The following is a 14554-nucleotide window of genomic DNA, read 5'->3' as shown; positions in this document are numbered from 1 at the left end:
CAGGGATTTTTAAAACTGAAGAAGATATGCAGGAATTTCACAGTAAGCCTTTACAAATAAAAAAGGAAATTTGGGACAAAGCATTCTAGGCAGCAGTATGATTTTATTGAATGACTTTTGAGAATAAATCTGCAGATGAAAGTTGATTAACAAGATAAGATGTGCCAGACTGACCAGCTAACAGTTGAATCTTTTCTCAAACTATTCTAATAATAAATCAGTATTATAATTATTCTCTAGTAAACTTTCTGTTAAACTATTATTTGTCATAGAGTAAAAAGAAATAAACTTCCATTAAGAAATACATCTTTATACTTTAAAAGGTGGCGCTTGTAGTCATGTATAAGAACAGAGAACAATTCACTAGTGATGGTCTTCTCAAAACCAAAACGTGCTTGTTCACAATGTCCAGCGCCTCTCAGTCCATCCTTAACAGAAGAAATCAGCTACGAGGAGAGAGCACGGTACCTGCAGACAATTGTCCAGCACCACTTAGAGCCAACGACATTTGAAGACTTTGCAGCCCAGGTTTTCTCTCCAGCTCCCTACCATCATTTCCCTGCTGATGCAGGTAAGAATAAAAGAGAGTGTTGATCACTTGTCACAAACCCAAAATGCAATACCCTTTTCTTCTCAATCATGGTTGAATAAAATTCAGGTCATTGAAATATATTATTCATGACTGAGTTTGGCCTGTAAATTTCATTGTTTCCTTTTATGTAAATGTGGTTGCTTAAATATCCAGTAATCCTCATCAAAGTGCATGACCCATATCTAACCACAGTCCCTGGCTCCTGCTTTTCATGAGAATCTGAAGTATCTGCAGAAAGAACTCTCAACTTCAGAGGATCAAATTTTATGGCCAAAAATACAGTGTCATCATCTCTAAGTTTACAAGTAAAGCTAAACCAGTCTAGATTAAAAGCATTTAGTACAGCAAATTATGTTATAATATTCAAAGACTTTAAGAGGGTACTGCATTAATACATTTAACTAATTTTAAGGAAATCAGCAATAAAAATGCTCATGGCCTTCCTTTCTGTAATATCATGCACTCCTTATGATTGTTTCATTTATTTTATTTTCCCTCTTTAGATCATTAAGTGTCAGTTCTGTTTATCTGAAGGTAAGACAAAGTGTCAACCGAAACTTCTGTCCTTCTCCCATCTCCTATTCTAGAGTTAGCAGGTTCTGTGCTTGTAACTCAGACAGTAAGAAAACTTAACACTGCCCTGGTTCATACTAAACATTTCAAAAATTATCACTAAATTTTTTCCCCAGAATTGTACTAACTAACCCAGGTCTGCATGAAACACTAACATGGTTTGGGGATAAAGTAACTAATGATAGGGCTCCTTGACTAAAATCAGTTACACCTTGTTGTTGACTTTGTTTGTTTGTTTGTTTGTTTGTTTGTTTGTTTCTCAGCATGAAAGTAGCTCTGTGGAACTGACACTATGTGTCTTTGTACTTTCCCAGAACATTCTATTGTTACTAGATATCTGAACTCACCTGTGGGTTTTGTCTGTGTGCCTTGCACTGTACTAAGCCCTTAAAACCCAGCGCTGAGTGTTGTGGTGCCCAAGGGTAGCATAAAGAACACACTAGGAGGGGCTGGGGATTTAGCTCAGTGGTAGAGTGCTTACCTAGGAAGCGCAAGGCCCTGGGTTCGGTCCCCAGCTCCGAAAAAAAGAACCAAAAAAAAAAACAAAAAACAAAAAAACACACACTAGGAACTTGGCCATAGTAACTACTTCTAGTTCTTCTTACATCAAGCACATTTTTTATATCAGATAAATTTAAATTCATAACACATTTTAACCTAATCTATTTTTAAATAAAAATATAATTCTCAGTTGAGTAATGAAGTTAAAACTTTCCTACCAGTAATAATTAATTTTCTAACAGAAAAATAATTTTACCAAAGAACCAATAATAATATGAAAGACCTATCAAAGAGAAAATATATAATTCTGGGTTAAATCTTTTTAAATAAGATTAAAAAGTTTAAGATTCACTTTCATTGATGGACACTATATAAAACTATTAAATCAGTTTTGCATTAAGATAAAAAGGTGAAAGAAGAATATCAAAGGTAGATTAATAAGCAGCACAGTGTCTACCTGGGCTCTGTCACTGTCAGTCACAGAGAGCATCTCATAAGATGTGAGGCTATGTTAAAGAGATAGGAATGATAACATTTGCAGCCACAAGTTTTATGAGCCAAAAATACTGATAGGTCTCACTGGGCTTGCTCTCTGCTTCTGTGTACAAATCCTGTTCTGTTTCTATTGTTACTCTCCAGCAAAAGGCTTTAGTACTTGTCATCTTAAAATGTTCTTTCCATTCTGTGTTTTTTCCTGCACATTTAGCAGATACACACATAGAAAGTAAGTATTTTTGAGCTTCAGAGACATTAGCACAGGATGTTGTTATCACAGGATGTCATTAACTCAGCCTTCCAAAGCTCTACTGGCCTCATTTTTAATGTATCAGTGTTCTTACAAATTTATTCAACAAAATACTTGATGTGACTATTATCCAAACAGAAATAAAAATGTAAATTTAAACATGGACCTAATAATGTGTTATACTTTTTTAGTTAACTTTTAAAATTGTCTCTGCCTTTAGGACCATCAAAGACATGCACTCTGCTTTTACAAAAGGTGTCTGTCTAGCTCTGAATTACATAGAAGCCGTATTGCTGAACACATCATTGCAGACTTTAATAGTTATGACAAATTTTTATCAGAATGGTGCTCAGTTTAGTACAATAAAAAAACTATAGTCACAAAACATAGTATCTGAAGAATAATTTTTTCTTCCATTTATTTCACTTCCTTTTCTGTCATATTTCACCTCTTACAGAAAACTATCTTTTAAACTTTGAGTCAAAATGAGAAACTGTGAAACAAGCCACATAGTGATTTGGACCTGACTGTTACTTTGCAGAACTGACATAGTATAATGTTTGCTGTTTCATTCTTTCTTTCTTTTTTTTAGACACAATCTTACTATATAGCCCAGGTTAGCTTTTTTTTTTTTTTTTTTTTTTTGGTTCTTTTTTTCGGAGCTGGGGACCAAACCCAGGGCCTTGCGCTTCCTAGGCAAGCGCTCTACCACTGAACTAAATCCCCAACCCCCCCAGGTTAGCTTTTATAACTCTTCTTACCACTAGACTTGCACCAACCAGCACTCATGACTAAATTCATTTTTAATCATAAAGTTTGTTTGTCCCATTCAGGAAATGGGTTATTGCAATTGAGAATCAACTTTAGATGTCCCTTGTGTATGTATGTGTGTGTATGTATGTATGCGTGTGTATATATATATAAAACAATACTAGTCGATAGCAGTAACCTTGAAATTAAGTTTTAAAAATGATAGTCTACAGATTATATTCCTTGTAGCCAACCCTGTAATATACTTTATCTAGACTCAGTGAGGCATTACTGAAAACTGTATTCATCAGGGACTGAAAGAATAGCCCACTGGTAGAATGTGTGTTTACCAGACTCAGAGCCCTGGCTGAGCTTGTGCCCTAAATGGGGAAAAAAGTGTGTGTGTGTATGTTTACATAATCCTGTTCATGTAAAACTTCCTGGTTAGCAGTATCTGCTAATAGTGATGACATTTAAATCTAAAAAGATTTTTCATTTAACTTTATTCAAATAGATATGGAAGAGTTCAGTGTACCATAATCGATCCATAAATTTTATAACCGTATTTTCTCAAAATGTACTGTCTGTGGCACTAGACTGATAACTTAAGGGAAATTATTTTCATCCCTAAGGTCATTGAGGGAAATACTGTGATGTCACACAGTGTTGATCTTCCATAACTACATTAAAATGTTATTAAATTTTTCTTGACCTTTAATTTTTTTAAAAAAAGTTACAGGAAAAATTGTTTTATCTTTGTCAGACATGAATGTGAAAAATATCAAAGTTATATATGCACAATACATTTCTTCTAGCTGTAAACTTGAAAATAAAATCATTCTTGTCCCTGGCCAGATTACAGTGATAGTTTTAAAATATTCATATTTTACCCTAGTGTTAGCTTGTTTTTTCAATACTGTCCTGGGGATTTTTATAATAAAAATTATGAAGTGCAGTTAAGGAACATAATTCTACTTTGCTGTGTACACAATAAATACTTAGTTTGCTTTCTCAATTTCTGCATTAAAAATACACTCATAGTTATTCTGGTACTAGGTATTTTTTATTATATCAACCGTAACTAGTGGGTAGTATATCTGAAATTACTTGTAAGCCTCTGTTGCTACCTTCTTTTGGGTTGTTTTCAACAGCTTAGCTATTGAACTCTTTAACAATTAAGGAGTTGACTGATAACTTTATTATCTACATGTGTAATGTGTACATATAGATATATCTGCATGTACACACCACTTATAATTATTTTTAAAAACTCTGATACAGATTTTTATCTAGAGAAAAATTATAAGAATTATTTAATTATAAAATTAATAAATTCTAAGATGTAATTATCCAAATAAATTATGTCATCAAAATCAGAAATAACTTAGAGTGACTGTGAAAACCTAGAGTGGCACGCAGCTGCCCTCATTCTAATCTCAGAATTGCTGTGAATTCCCATGCTAGGTGACTCTCATGCTAGGAGTCACCATGTGTAGACAGGTTAGGATGTGTGACTATCCATCTGCTGTTCTGAATCTTTAAGGAGGATGTGTCATCAGAATTAGACAATGGTTTAGGTACTTTGAGCTCAGTGTCTTTTAAATAATATTTTAAACTTTCCTCCTAGACATTGAAATAATCTAAAAGATAATATTTTAGCTCCTTCAGAAGATACCTAAGCAATATTTACAAGTACCAATATGAAAATCAGATTCCTGCTCAAATTTATGTGTCAGTAGATTAGTCTGAACTTGTAGACAGGCAAATACGTTCTGTTCAGTGTCTTGAGCTTGGAAATGTGGCTTCTATGTTATTGACCAGTGGATAAAACTGACTTAAGTAACATAATTTGTGGAAATAGTTACTGGGTTCAGTTTTCATATAGATCATTCATTTAGAATATTTTTGTGATAAAAGTAATAAAGACTGAGTGGGACATTGTCTACTGCAGCATGTGGACACTTTTCGTTCAGTCTTAACAGCATGTCTATGGGATTTTAAAAGGAGAGAGAAATGATACCAGGCCCCCAACAGGAGGTGAGGTCAGCGCCATCCTGACTGCCTGCCTTCAGAGCTCATGCTCTCCCATCACACTCACCTGCTTCCAGCCCTTGCTGTTCCACCCAAGACAAGGAGAGAGAGGGAGGAGGTCCTCAACACCCTCATGTCTCCAGCTCAGAAACTGTTTGTGGGGCTCTACCTTTTCTCCTGAAAGTCCTTTAAGAAGAGTTTTAGGGTTGCTAGAGAGAATGTAGGTTTTGAAATGAGATTGGTCTGGCTTTAGATTGTAGTCCTGACATTTATACCACATGAAGTCAAATCCGTCTGTGCTATTCCAGTTTTCTCATTGTCAAGAGATAAAATACAAGACGCCCAGCCTGGTTTATTCAGATCTACAGTAATAGGTTTTGAATGGCTGAAAATAAAACCATTTGTTTGTCTGTATTTCTGTACAGTTTGTTTTGAATCCTGTGTTGCTTCCTTTTTGACAGTTTGGGGCTGAGTCTCTGTAGTCTTAATCATTGACTCTATAAACAACATTAAAACCCAATAGGCTTATTGGGATAATCTGACCTTTAAGGTCGATTTTATAGCACTGTCAACCTAAGAGAAGATAGACTCTCTGATTTCTAGAAGGTAAACCTAAACATATGGTACAGATATTCTCCACCTCGGGTGATTATATTTTATAGGTAATCATTTTCTCCAAACAATATCTCTAGTTTGTACTCTTCCTTCCAAACCCTCATCTGTTCTGATTCAAAGTCTCCTATTTACTCTGTGAGCTTTTTATGTAGCCATACTTACTGTTGTACCTGTTACAAGCCAGGCTCTTTGCTACACACTTAACAAGGTAACTGCTGTTGTTTCCATTTCACAAATAAGAAAATGACCTCAGTCAGCTTGCTCAAGTAAATGATTAATAAAGCAAGAGATGTGCGGCAAAATGGCTCAGCAGATAAGGTGCTTGCCACCAAGCCAGACAACCATATGGTAGAGATAGAGAACTGACTCTCACAAGCTACCTTCTGACTTTCACACATGCATCAAGACATCCACATGTACGAGAGAGAGACAGAGAGACAGATAGATAATAGATGTAAATATATAATTGTTATTATAATAAAGCAAGAGAGCAGAAGCCCCTAACCCCATGCTAACACATTCCCATTGTGGTTTGTATAATTGAAGATACTTTCAAAGTTACAGTATTTTAACTTTGAAATAACTTTATTAACCAATAACTTTAGGAAGTTTTAAAGTGGTCATGTTTGTCAGCAAATAATACAGACCAAACTAAAATAAATTTTAAAAAAATGTATGTTTCCATTTGAAATGTGTGTGGGGCCTCTCAAAGTCATCTCACAGTACCATGTGTGGTATTTATTGTGATCAGCATGCACGCCGTGTATACCAACCTGTGCAGTCAAATGTAGACATAGTCTGTGGAGACACAGGGCTAGTGCATGGACATAGGAGCCCTGGGGACTGTTTAAGCTACCCTGGAAGATACAGAATGATAGAAATAGCTCAGTAATGCCTTCATGACTCATATGTGTAAATCAATAATTAAGGAGGATGGAATATAATAGGAAATGTCAAGTGCTCTTTACAAATCCTGCCTCCTGGGAGCTGTTACGGAGTGTGGCTGGGTATGTCCCACATGTGTCATTTGTAGGAGTGTAAGCATGAAACCTACCCCAGCCCTGCCTCAGTTCATTCCATTTTAATTACATGAAATTGAGTCATTTTAGTGTGGCTATAGCTGCCTTATTACACGGTGCCTATTTAGAGGTCTCATGACCAAATTGTGAGACAATAAGACATGGGAAAACTGCTGGTTTTGAAGAATGTACTTTAATAAATAGAGAAGCGGGATATGCACCCACTACCCAAAGATCAGCTTTCCTTTCTGTTGCTTCAAAGTGGTGGAAGGACAGTGCATCTCGCTGTCATGCTGCCTTCGAGAGTCAGAGTTCCAGCCAGTGGAAACAGCTGGGGAAACACTTTGTTTTTCTTCAAAGATTCTTTATTTCTAGTACTGGGTTTGAGGAGTAAGAATTAGTGAATAAATATTCTTAACTGGGATGCTTGAAAGCAGTGCTCTTCAGTATGGTAACGTAAATGTCACGTGTCTGCTCCATCCAAGATGGGAGCAACTAACCAGGCGTGACTCGGCACTTGAACATGGCTAGTGTAGCGAGGAATTTAAATTCCTAATTTTAATTACATGAACATGAAGTTTAAACATTTTAATATCGCTGTTGTCCTATCACACTGTCTATCTAAAGATCTTGTGACTGAATTGTAAGACAGTATCAGTGCAGTGAACACATGAGACAGTAGATGTTTCTCCGCTCTCTCACAGACTTTTTTCCTGTTCTCTTTCCTCTTTGAACTTGTTTTGTTAGTTGGTAAGTATGGGGTCTGACCTTGTGACATTGGCCATTGTGGAGCATCCCCGCCCTAGCTCACTGCATGCCAGCTGTGTTCATAAGCGAGACCTGGCTGTTCCCCATTGCTCAGGGAACTAGCACCTGCACCCCCTCCCTCACATCTGTCTCTGTCTGCTCTTTTGTTCTCCACTCTGCTTGCTACTGCACCTCTTCCTTCACAGCAGAAAGGCATGCACTGCTCGTTCTGTTCTTCCAAACCTCCGCTAGAGACACTGCCCTCAGGGTAACAGCCCTGGGAGGGAAGATCCCTTCTCACATACACAGCAGCACCTCTTCTGCACCAGGAAGCTCAGCTACTGTACCTGATTGGCTTTTTCAAACGCTTGTGCCAGGTTTCCCTAAATGAATTGTGGACTTTTAGTCTCTGAGTATTCTAGTCTGCACTGCTGTGACTCAGCTCACATCATTGGGGAGAGTAAACATGAGCAAAAACACTTCCTGCTTATTTAATAGGCCAGCTTCATCTCAGTTAAGAAGATGTTAGAGAAGATACTTTGGGCAGACCATACACGGGTCCAAGTGACAAGTTAGTTTCCCCTAGATGTGTGAACTTGTCCCTAAGTATCATTGTACCATTTGGTCTTTACACATACTTTGACGAATTCTGTGGGTGGGATGTATTTATCCCAGTAGGATCTGTACTCCTTATTGAACATGTTTTTTCTTTTACGAATATGAATACCTTCAGTTTAAGCGTGTTTCATTATGTAGAAACACTAGCATGATTATTTCCAAGCCCAAGGGCTCTGGAAGAACTGCCCTGTAAGTGAAACAGGATTTTCCTATTTTGAATGTGTTTTGCCTATTTTAAAATTCTGTATCTACTAATTTTACTGCTAGCTATAAATGTCTAAGCTAATGAACACAAAAGCAGATGTCCAAAGACATTTTCTGAAGTCAGTTTGTCTATTTTGACTGGCTTTCAAATGAAAATTCCTATATTTTTCCCTCTCCCAGGAATTTGTCTGCTCCTTCTGTAGCCTTCTTACCACCTAGCCTGGTCTGCTAAGGACCTTCATGTTCAGAGCCTGCATTTGGTATCATGGAAGACCCTCACTAGCTGTCCGTGACCTTGTCACTTCCTTTGCTCCTCCCTGCATGCCCGTGACCTTGTCACTTCCTTTGCTCCTCCCTGCATGCCCGTGACCTTGTCACTTCCTTTGCTCCTCCCTGCATGCCAGTGGTGCTTTGGCTTCCTGTTCTTTCAGGCCCAGAGATTTTACTTCCAGTTGCTTTTTTCAGTGCACTATGATTGGTGCTTTCTTTAACATGATGGCATGAGTCACCAGATCACAGGGTTTTAGTAAGCTTTGGGGAGCATCAAGTCTGGAACTCCCTTTTTTTTTTTCCTCTAAAGTCCTTACACGGGGTTGGGACCCTGCTTCAGGTTAGCAGCAGAAAGGTTGTGACAGTGTGAGAGCCTGAAGAACACTAATGTGCTCACTCTTTCCTGCAGGATCCTACCCAGAGATCGCACCCAGTGACGCTCCCACAGCAGCACAGGTAGATGGGGCTGACCTGGCCTCTCCCATGTCTCCTCGAACTAGCAAAAGCCGCATGTCCATGAAGCTGCGTCGGTCCTCTGGCTCAGCCAATAAATCCTAAGGAGACAGGCAGCCTGGCAGCTCAGCAGCAGTGTTAACTCTTCCAGGCCTTGTGTTCGCCATGCTCCTTCCTGTGCATTTATTTGAGAAAACACTGGACTTAAAATAATTTTCAACTTACTATTTTAAATTTGGACTACTTATTTAATTCAGTTTTTTTCCACACTGCAAGCTGCCGTATTTTGAGGGTTGAGTTTTATTCCATACTTCACGTTCCTAGATAATCATGTCTAAGTAGTGTTACCTTCAAGTTCATGATGAATGTTGAGCCAAAATATGATTGGACAGATAGTCTCGTGTTATTTATTGTGCCTCATTACAACTTTATGATTCAATAAACACATAGTTTGTACTATTTTTTTGGCGGTGCTGGGGATGGAAGCCAGCACCCAAGCATGCTAGGCAAGCACACTGTGCTTCACAGCCCAGCCCTACAAACTCAAAGTAACGGAAGCATCCATGACACAGAGCAGAGCTGCACATCTGCTTGTTACGTCGACTGCACGCAGACTGTGTTACAACAGACACACTCTTAACGACCATGCAGCAGCTCAGAGTCCAACTGAAATTACACTGGGTGACATTTTCTTCCCAAGTCATGATGACATAACATACTCAATAACCAGGAAAATCACCACTGAACTTTGATTTCTGTTTGGCTTCCAAACAACTTTGTTCTGCTTTTTTAGGTGGCATCACTGTTAAATGCTATTTCTGTTTTAAGGCTGTGGTCCTTTATTATTGACCAGTTTATCCTGGTATGTCTGTGTACTTTCTTAAGTACCAAAAAAGAAGGTGATGGAGAAAAGGGTGTAAAACTTTTTTTTTTGCTCAAATTATGTGTATTGTTAAAAAGCAATGGGAACATGACCCGCAAGTCTAAGTTAAATATAATATTTTAGTACTAAAATGGCTGCAGGTGCAAGTTGGTATGCACCCCCTACCCCCAGAAGTATTTCCTGTAGAAAATAAGCGGCCTCCTTTGTTTAACATGGGCATCTCCTAAGGAAATGTAGCATGATTGATACCAACTGCATGTGTAAATATGTCATCCTGACAAACCACAGAGTATAAATTATGTATCATTCATGTAGTGTCTACAGATTTGTAATGGGACAAAAAGATGACATGGTATTTAATAAAACAAAAATATTCTTCACACTTCCTCTCTGGGATTGTATTCTGCTGTGTATATTTTCAGACACTGGGAGCTGTGACATAGTTCTGTGGTATCTTAGCTCATCAGGAAAAGTAAGGAATGTGTTCTCGACAACAGGAGCTTCTCAGGCCTCCCACCACCACTCAGAGCACTCGCTACAGACCAAAGTCAATGTGGCCAGCTCGTGGCGTTTGACTTTCTACACTTTCCGTGTTTTTAAATATATTTTCAGGAATAGAACTTTCTACCAAATTTTTCTAAGCAAATATTTAGAGTTCCTGTGTACTTTTTTTATGAAATTTGATGCTTATAAATAAAAACAATCAAATGGGTAAAGGCAGACTGTAGGAATAAATTATATATAGAGAGTTTTCCTGCGGCCAACAGGAAGCCTTTTTCAGAGGAAAAATCAAATTTAACTCCTTACATATCTCTGTTGGATTGATAACTGGTAACAAGATGGAGAGAAAATGCTGACTTGAAACAGGGAAACTAATTAGCACCACTTATTTAGTTCCTGTCATTGCCAGGTAACACTATTGAGTAGACAAAAAAAAAAAACAAAAAAAAACAACTTGTCCTATCTCTTGTCTGTCGTGTTCTCTGGAGAGTGTTTTACAGAGTTAAAAACAAAAGTCCGGGGCTGGGGATTTAGCTCAGTGGTAGAGCGCTTACCTAGGAAGCGCAAGGCCCTGGGTTCGGTCCCCAGCTCCGAAAAAAAAGAACCAAAAAAAAAAAAAACAAAACAAAAACAAAAAAAACAAAAGTCCATATTCTCTTCCCTGGTGCTGCCGCAGTCTGCAACTAGACTTCAAAGGAGGAATCCCTTCCAGCACCATTATGTTCATTTGGGAGATACAGTATCTCCTCCTTTTGTGTTCCTTCAGAATAGGTCCCTAAGAATTTAAAGGAAAATCCTGGGGAGGTAAGAAATGTGTCTTTTAAAGTACTCTGTATTCAACCATCTCTTAAGACAGTAAACAGACAGTCTACATTACATTTATTTGGCAGAACCATTCTTACAAATCTTATTTGTCAAAGAGCACTCTGCCAGTGTCCCAGACTCTGGCTATTGAGGGAATAGTTACAGAATACACATTGAATATGATTTGCAAAAAGAAATTGAAAAGTTGCTCCTGAAAAGAAAAATATAAAATATTGAGTGAATTGCCATTCAGTTCATGGTGGATAGCAGGTGTTAATGTCTCCCTCACATCGAACAGTTTATGATGTAATATGCAGAAGATTTACAGCATACATAATTTAAACGAAATCTTGTTATAAAACATTCACACTGTAGGGATGAGTATTGTATTTTTTTAAAGTTAAGTAAAGAAAAATTTTAAGGAGCTCCTCCTAATGCAGCACATAGAATAGCACATTTCAGAGGGCACAGCAACTCCTCATTAAGCAACACTTTCTCTGCTCCAAAGCCTGATTGAAAAGAAGGGACTAACATTCAAATGAGAAAAGAGTTCCAGGGACATCACACCAGACAGCAGCATCCTCAAATTTCCTGTCCATTTACGCGGGTCTGCGTCTTCCTTCCCTTCAGTCACATAGCTTGATTCACAGAATATACAAGGCGAAAAAAGAAAAAAAAAAAATCTGACCCTATTGAGACAGAAACGACGTAAGTGTCTGTGCTGGCAAAAGAAAAACTATTGGTGACTACCAATTTAGGTAGAACCTTGTGTGGACAGACTTGCAGGCGTTCGCTGCGATTTTCCATAGGAATTACAAACCCTAGCGGGATCCATTGGGGTCTCCAGCGTTTTAAGGAAAGGGAAATCCTATTTTAGTGGAAATGAGTACTTGAAGCTGTGAGCGTTGACCGTGAATTTTTATGCCAGATACATACCTGCTCTACAGAGGGGGTTTTACATCTTGCTGCCCTCTCCTCGGGCAGATCATGACTGAAAGAATTTTAAGAGGGAAGGCATGGGAAGGAAACTGGAAATTGCAAGATGAAGAAAGCCCCACAGGAGTTCCCCCGTATTGTTTTCTCCAAGCCATTCTCGAAATTTCAACAGGCCTTGGTCCTCAACAGCCAGGCCTCAGTGGCATCTGCAGCAGCAGCACTTGCCGACTTTCTGAGGGGTGGCACTTATTGATGTGCCGGGTCAAGCCGGGGGAGCTAAAAAAAGTGGAGGGGCAGTACTTGCAGGAGAAAATCTGCTGAGCGCTACCCTCGGATGCTCCTCCGGGGCCCGCTTCCGTAGGTGCCCCGACCAAGGCGGGCAGTAGCAGCTCCTCTCGGACAGCGTGCCATAGCCGGTGCTTCTCTCGGATATCCGCAGACGGGAAGTGCGCCCCGCAAAGCGGGCACGCAAAGGTGAGTGGGGCCGTGCGCTCCGAGCCAAAACCCGGGGTTGTTGCACGGGCCGAGCCGGTCTCATGGGTGCCTAGGTGCTTGCGCAGATAGGCTTGGCGACGGAACTTTTTGTGACAATACGGGCACACGAAGACCTCCGATGTCGCTCCTGTGCTGGCACCGCTCGGCCTGGGCCCGTGGCGCCCTAGAATCACCTCGGAGTAGGGAGCCTGGGGTCGCGCGGCCTCCGGGTGCACTAGAGCCTGTAGGCCCGGGAGCGCGGCGCTGTCCCGGTGCTGACCGTCCCCGGAGCTGTCCCGAGCCTGAGGGTGCTGATCTTCGGTTCGCGGCAGGCAGCCGTTCTCCTTGCCAGCCGCCAGGGAAGGGTCCGGAGGGGTCAGCGGCGCGTGGGGAGGTTTACTCGCGGTGCAGGCGGGCGTGGGACGTGGCTTGTGCCAGCGGCGGTGGGAGGCGAGGTTCGCAGGACAGCTGAAGACCTTGTCGCACTCGGGACAGCGGTACTCGACGCGCACGATGCGGGAGCAGCGGTGCTGAGCCAGCGCGAAGGGGTCCGCGTACTGCTGCTTGCACAGCTGGCAGATGAACTCCCCCAGCGGTGTGCGGACGCCGCCCAGAGCCCGTGCTGGCGCCCCGGGCTCCTCCTCTTTGATCTTCAGACCCAGCACCGGGGACGTTGTCACCTCATCTGCGAAGCTCAGCCGCCTCACAGCCTTAGGTTTCCTGACGGCTGCGGGCGCTGAGGGGCAGCCTGGGGCACCCTTACCGCGGCGCTGGAGGCCATGCGGGGCGGGAACGGAGACGGGGACGGGGACTGGGACGGATACAGGGACCCGTGGTGGCACCAACTGTTCGCCCGAGGTCGCGGCCGCGGGCGCCGCGGAGCAGAAGGCGGTGGCGCTGGGAAAGGACTCCGCGGAGACCGGCGAGCGCAGGCAGCGCTCCAGGAACGCGCGGCGCAGCTCGGGGCCCGCCGGCCTCGCGGGGCTGGGTCCCGGGCCGTCGCCGCCTCCCGCGCCCCACTCGGTGCTGTCCTGCGGAGGTGCGAGGCAGGGGGACCCCAACAGCCCTGGATCGGGCTCCTCCGGCGAGGGTGGCGCCGCGAGGGGACCCGGAGGTGGGAAAAGCGGTTCGGCCGGGCGCGTGCGGTAGAAGCTGCCCGAGCGTTTAGTTCGCTTCACGAGGAATCCCCTCGGCATGATGGTTCGGGTGCCGGGGCAAGCCCCGGAGCTAGGCGGGCCAGACCGAGCCGGGCATGCGGCCGCCCGCTTTATAGCTGAGACGCCGGGCCCGGTCGGGCCGGGCCCCTCGGCCTGCGCCGGCCAATCAGGAGTAGGAGCGGGTCCTGGGGCGGGGCCTCCGACCGGCCGGGCGCCCCGACAGAGACGTGGGAAGACGAGCGGGCACGAAGGAGCTTGAGGCGCACAGCACAGCCTCCGGGGACCACGCGCTGGGGAGCCAGAAGCCACCAGCCTGCCACTCGCCGGGAGCCGACAGGGCCCACGCCTGGACGTCGCGCTGAAAGGCTCGGCTGCCTCAGGAGGACAGTGAAGGGACGGCCACCGCGAAGGGCGGGAATCCGCGCGGGAACGGGTTAACGTCCCTCTGCCAGTAGTGAGCTGATGAGAAGCTGCGAGCGAACTGCAGGGCGGCTAAATCCACCGCCCTGTGCCTACACTTGACGGCGGGAGCACGTCTGCCATCCAGTATCGATCGGGACTGCGCGCTTCTGTGATACTATGAGAATTCATCTGGGGAGAAGAGCTCTCGGCTCCGCAGATCGTGCGTGCTGGCAAACCTCTGGAGCTCAGGACGCCGCACGGTTCGGGCGCCGAGCTCTT

The 14554-nt window shown here is 42.6% G+C and overlaps 2 protein-coding genes across 2 annotated transcripts in view; one reads left to right on the top strand and one right to left on the bottom strand.

Annotated features, from left to right (window-relative positions):
- Ralgapa1 (Ral GTPase activating protein catalytic subunit alpha 1) overlaps positions 1–10387 on the top strand; it is a 274933-nt gene extending 264546 nt beyond the window's left edge. The window contains exons 39-41 of the mRNA NM_020083.4: positions 447–571; positions 1096–1126; positions 9075–10387. Coding sequence (NP_064468.4) covers positions 447–571; positions 1096–1103 — 133 coding nt within the window. The 3' untranslated portion in view covers positions 1104–1126; positions 9075–10387. The remainder of the gene's footprint in view (positions 1–446; positions 572–1095; positions 1127–9074) is intronic.
- Positions 10388–11365: 978 nt separating this feature from the next.
- On the bottom strand, positions 11366–13958 carry Insm2 (INSM transcriptional repressor 2). Its single transcript, NM_001398789.1, has one exon. The coding sequence runs from the start codon at positions 13910–13912 to the stop codon at positions 12425–12427; it is 1488 nt and encodes a 495-aa protein (NP_001385718.1). The 5' UTR covers positions 13913–13958; the 3' UTR covers positions 11366–12424.
- Between the last annotated feature and the right edge of the window lie 596 nt (positions 13959–14554).

This window comes from Rattus norvegicus, chromosome 6, assembly GCF_036323735.1.
Source record: "Rattus norvegicus strain BN/NHsdMcwi chromosome 6, GRCr8, whole genome shotgun sequence".
In the NCBI taxonomy this organism is placed as follows: Eukaryota; Metazoa; Chordata; class Mammalia; order Rodentia; family Muridae; genus Rattus; species Rattus norvegicus.
Note: the sequence above shows the minus strand (reverse complement) of the source record. Positions and strands in the feature narration are given on the sequence as shown.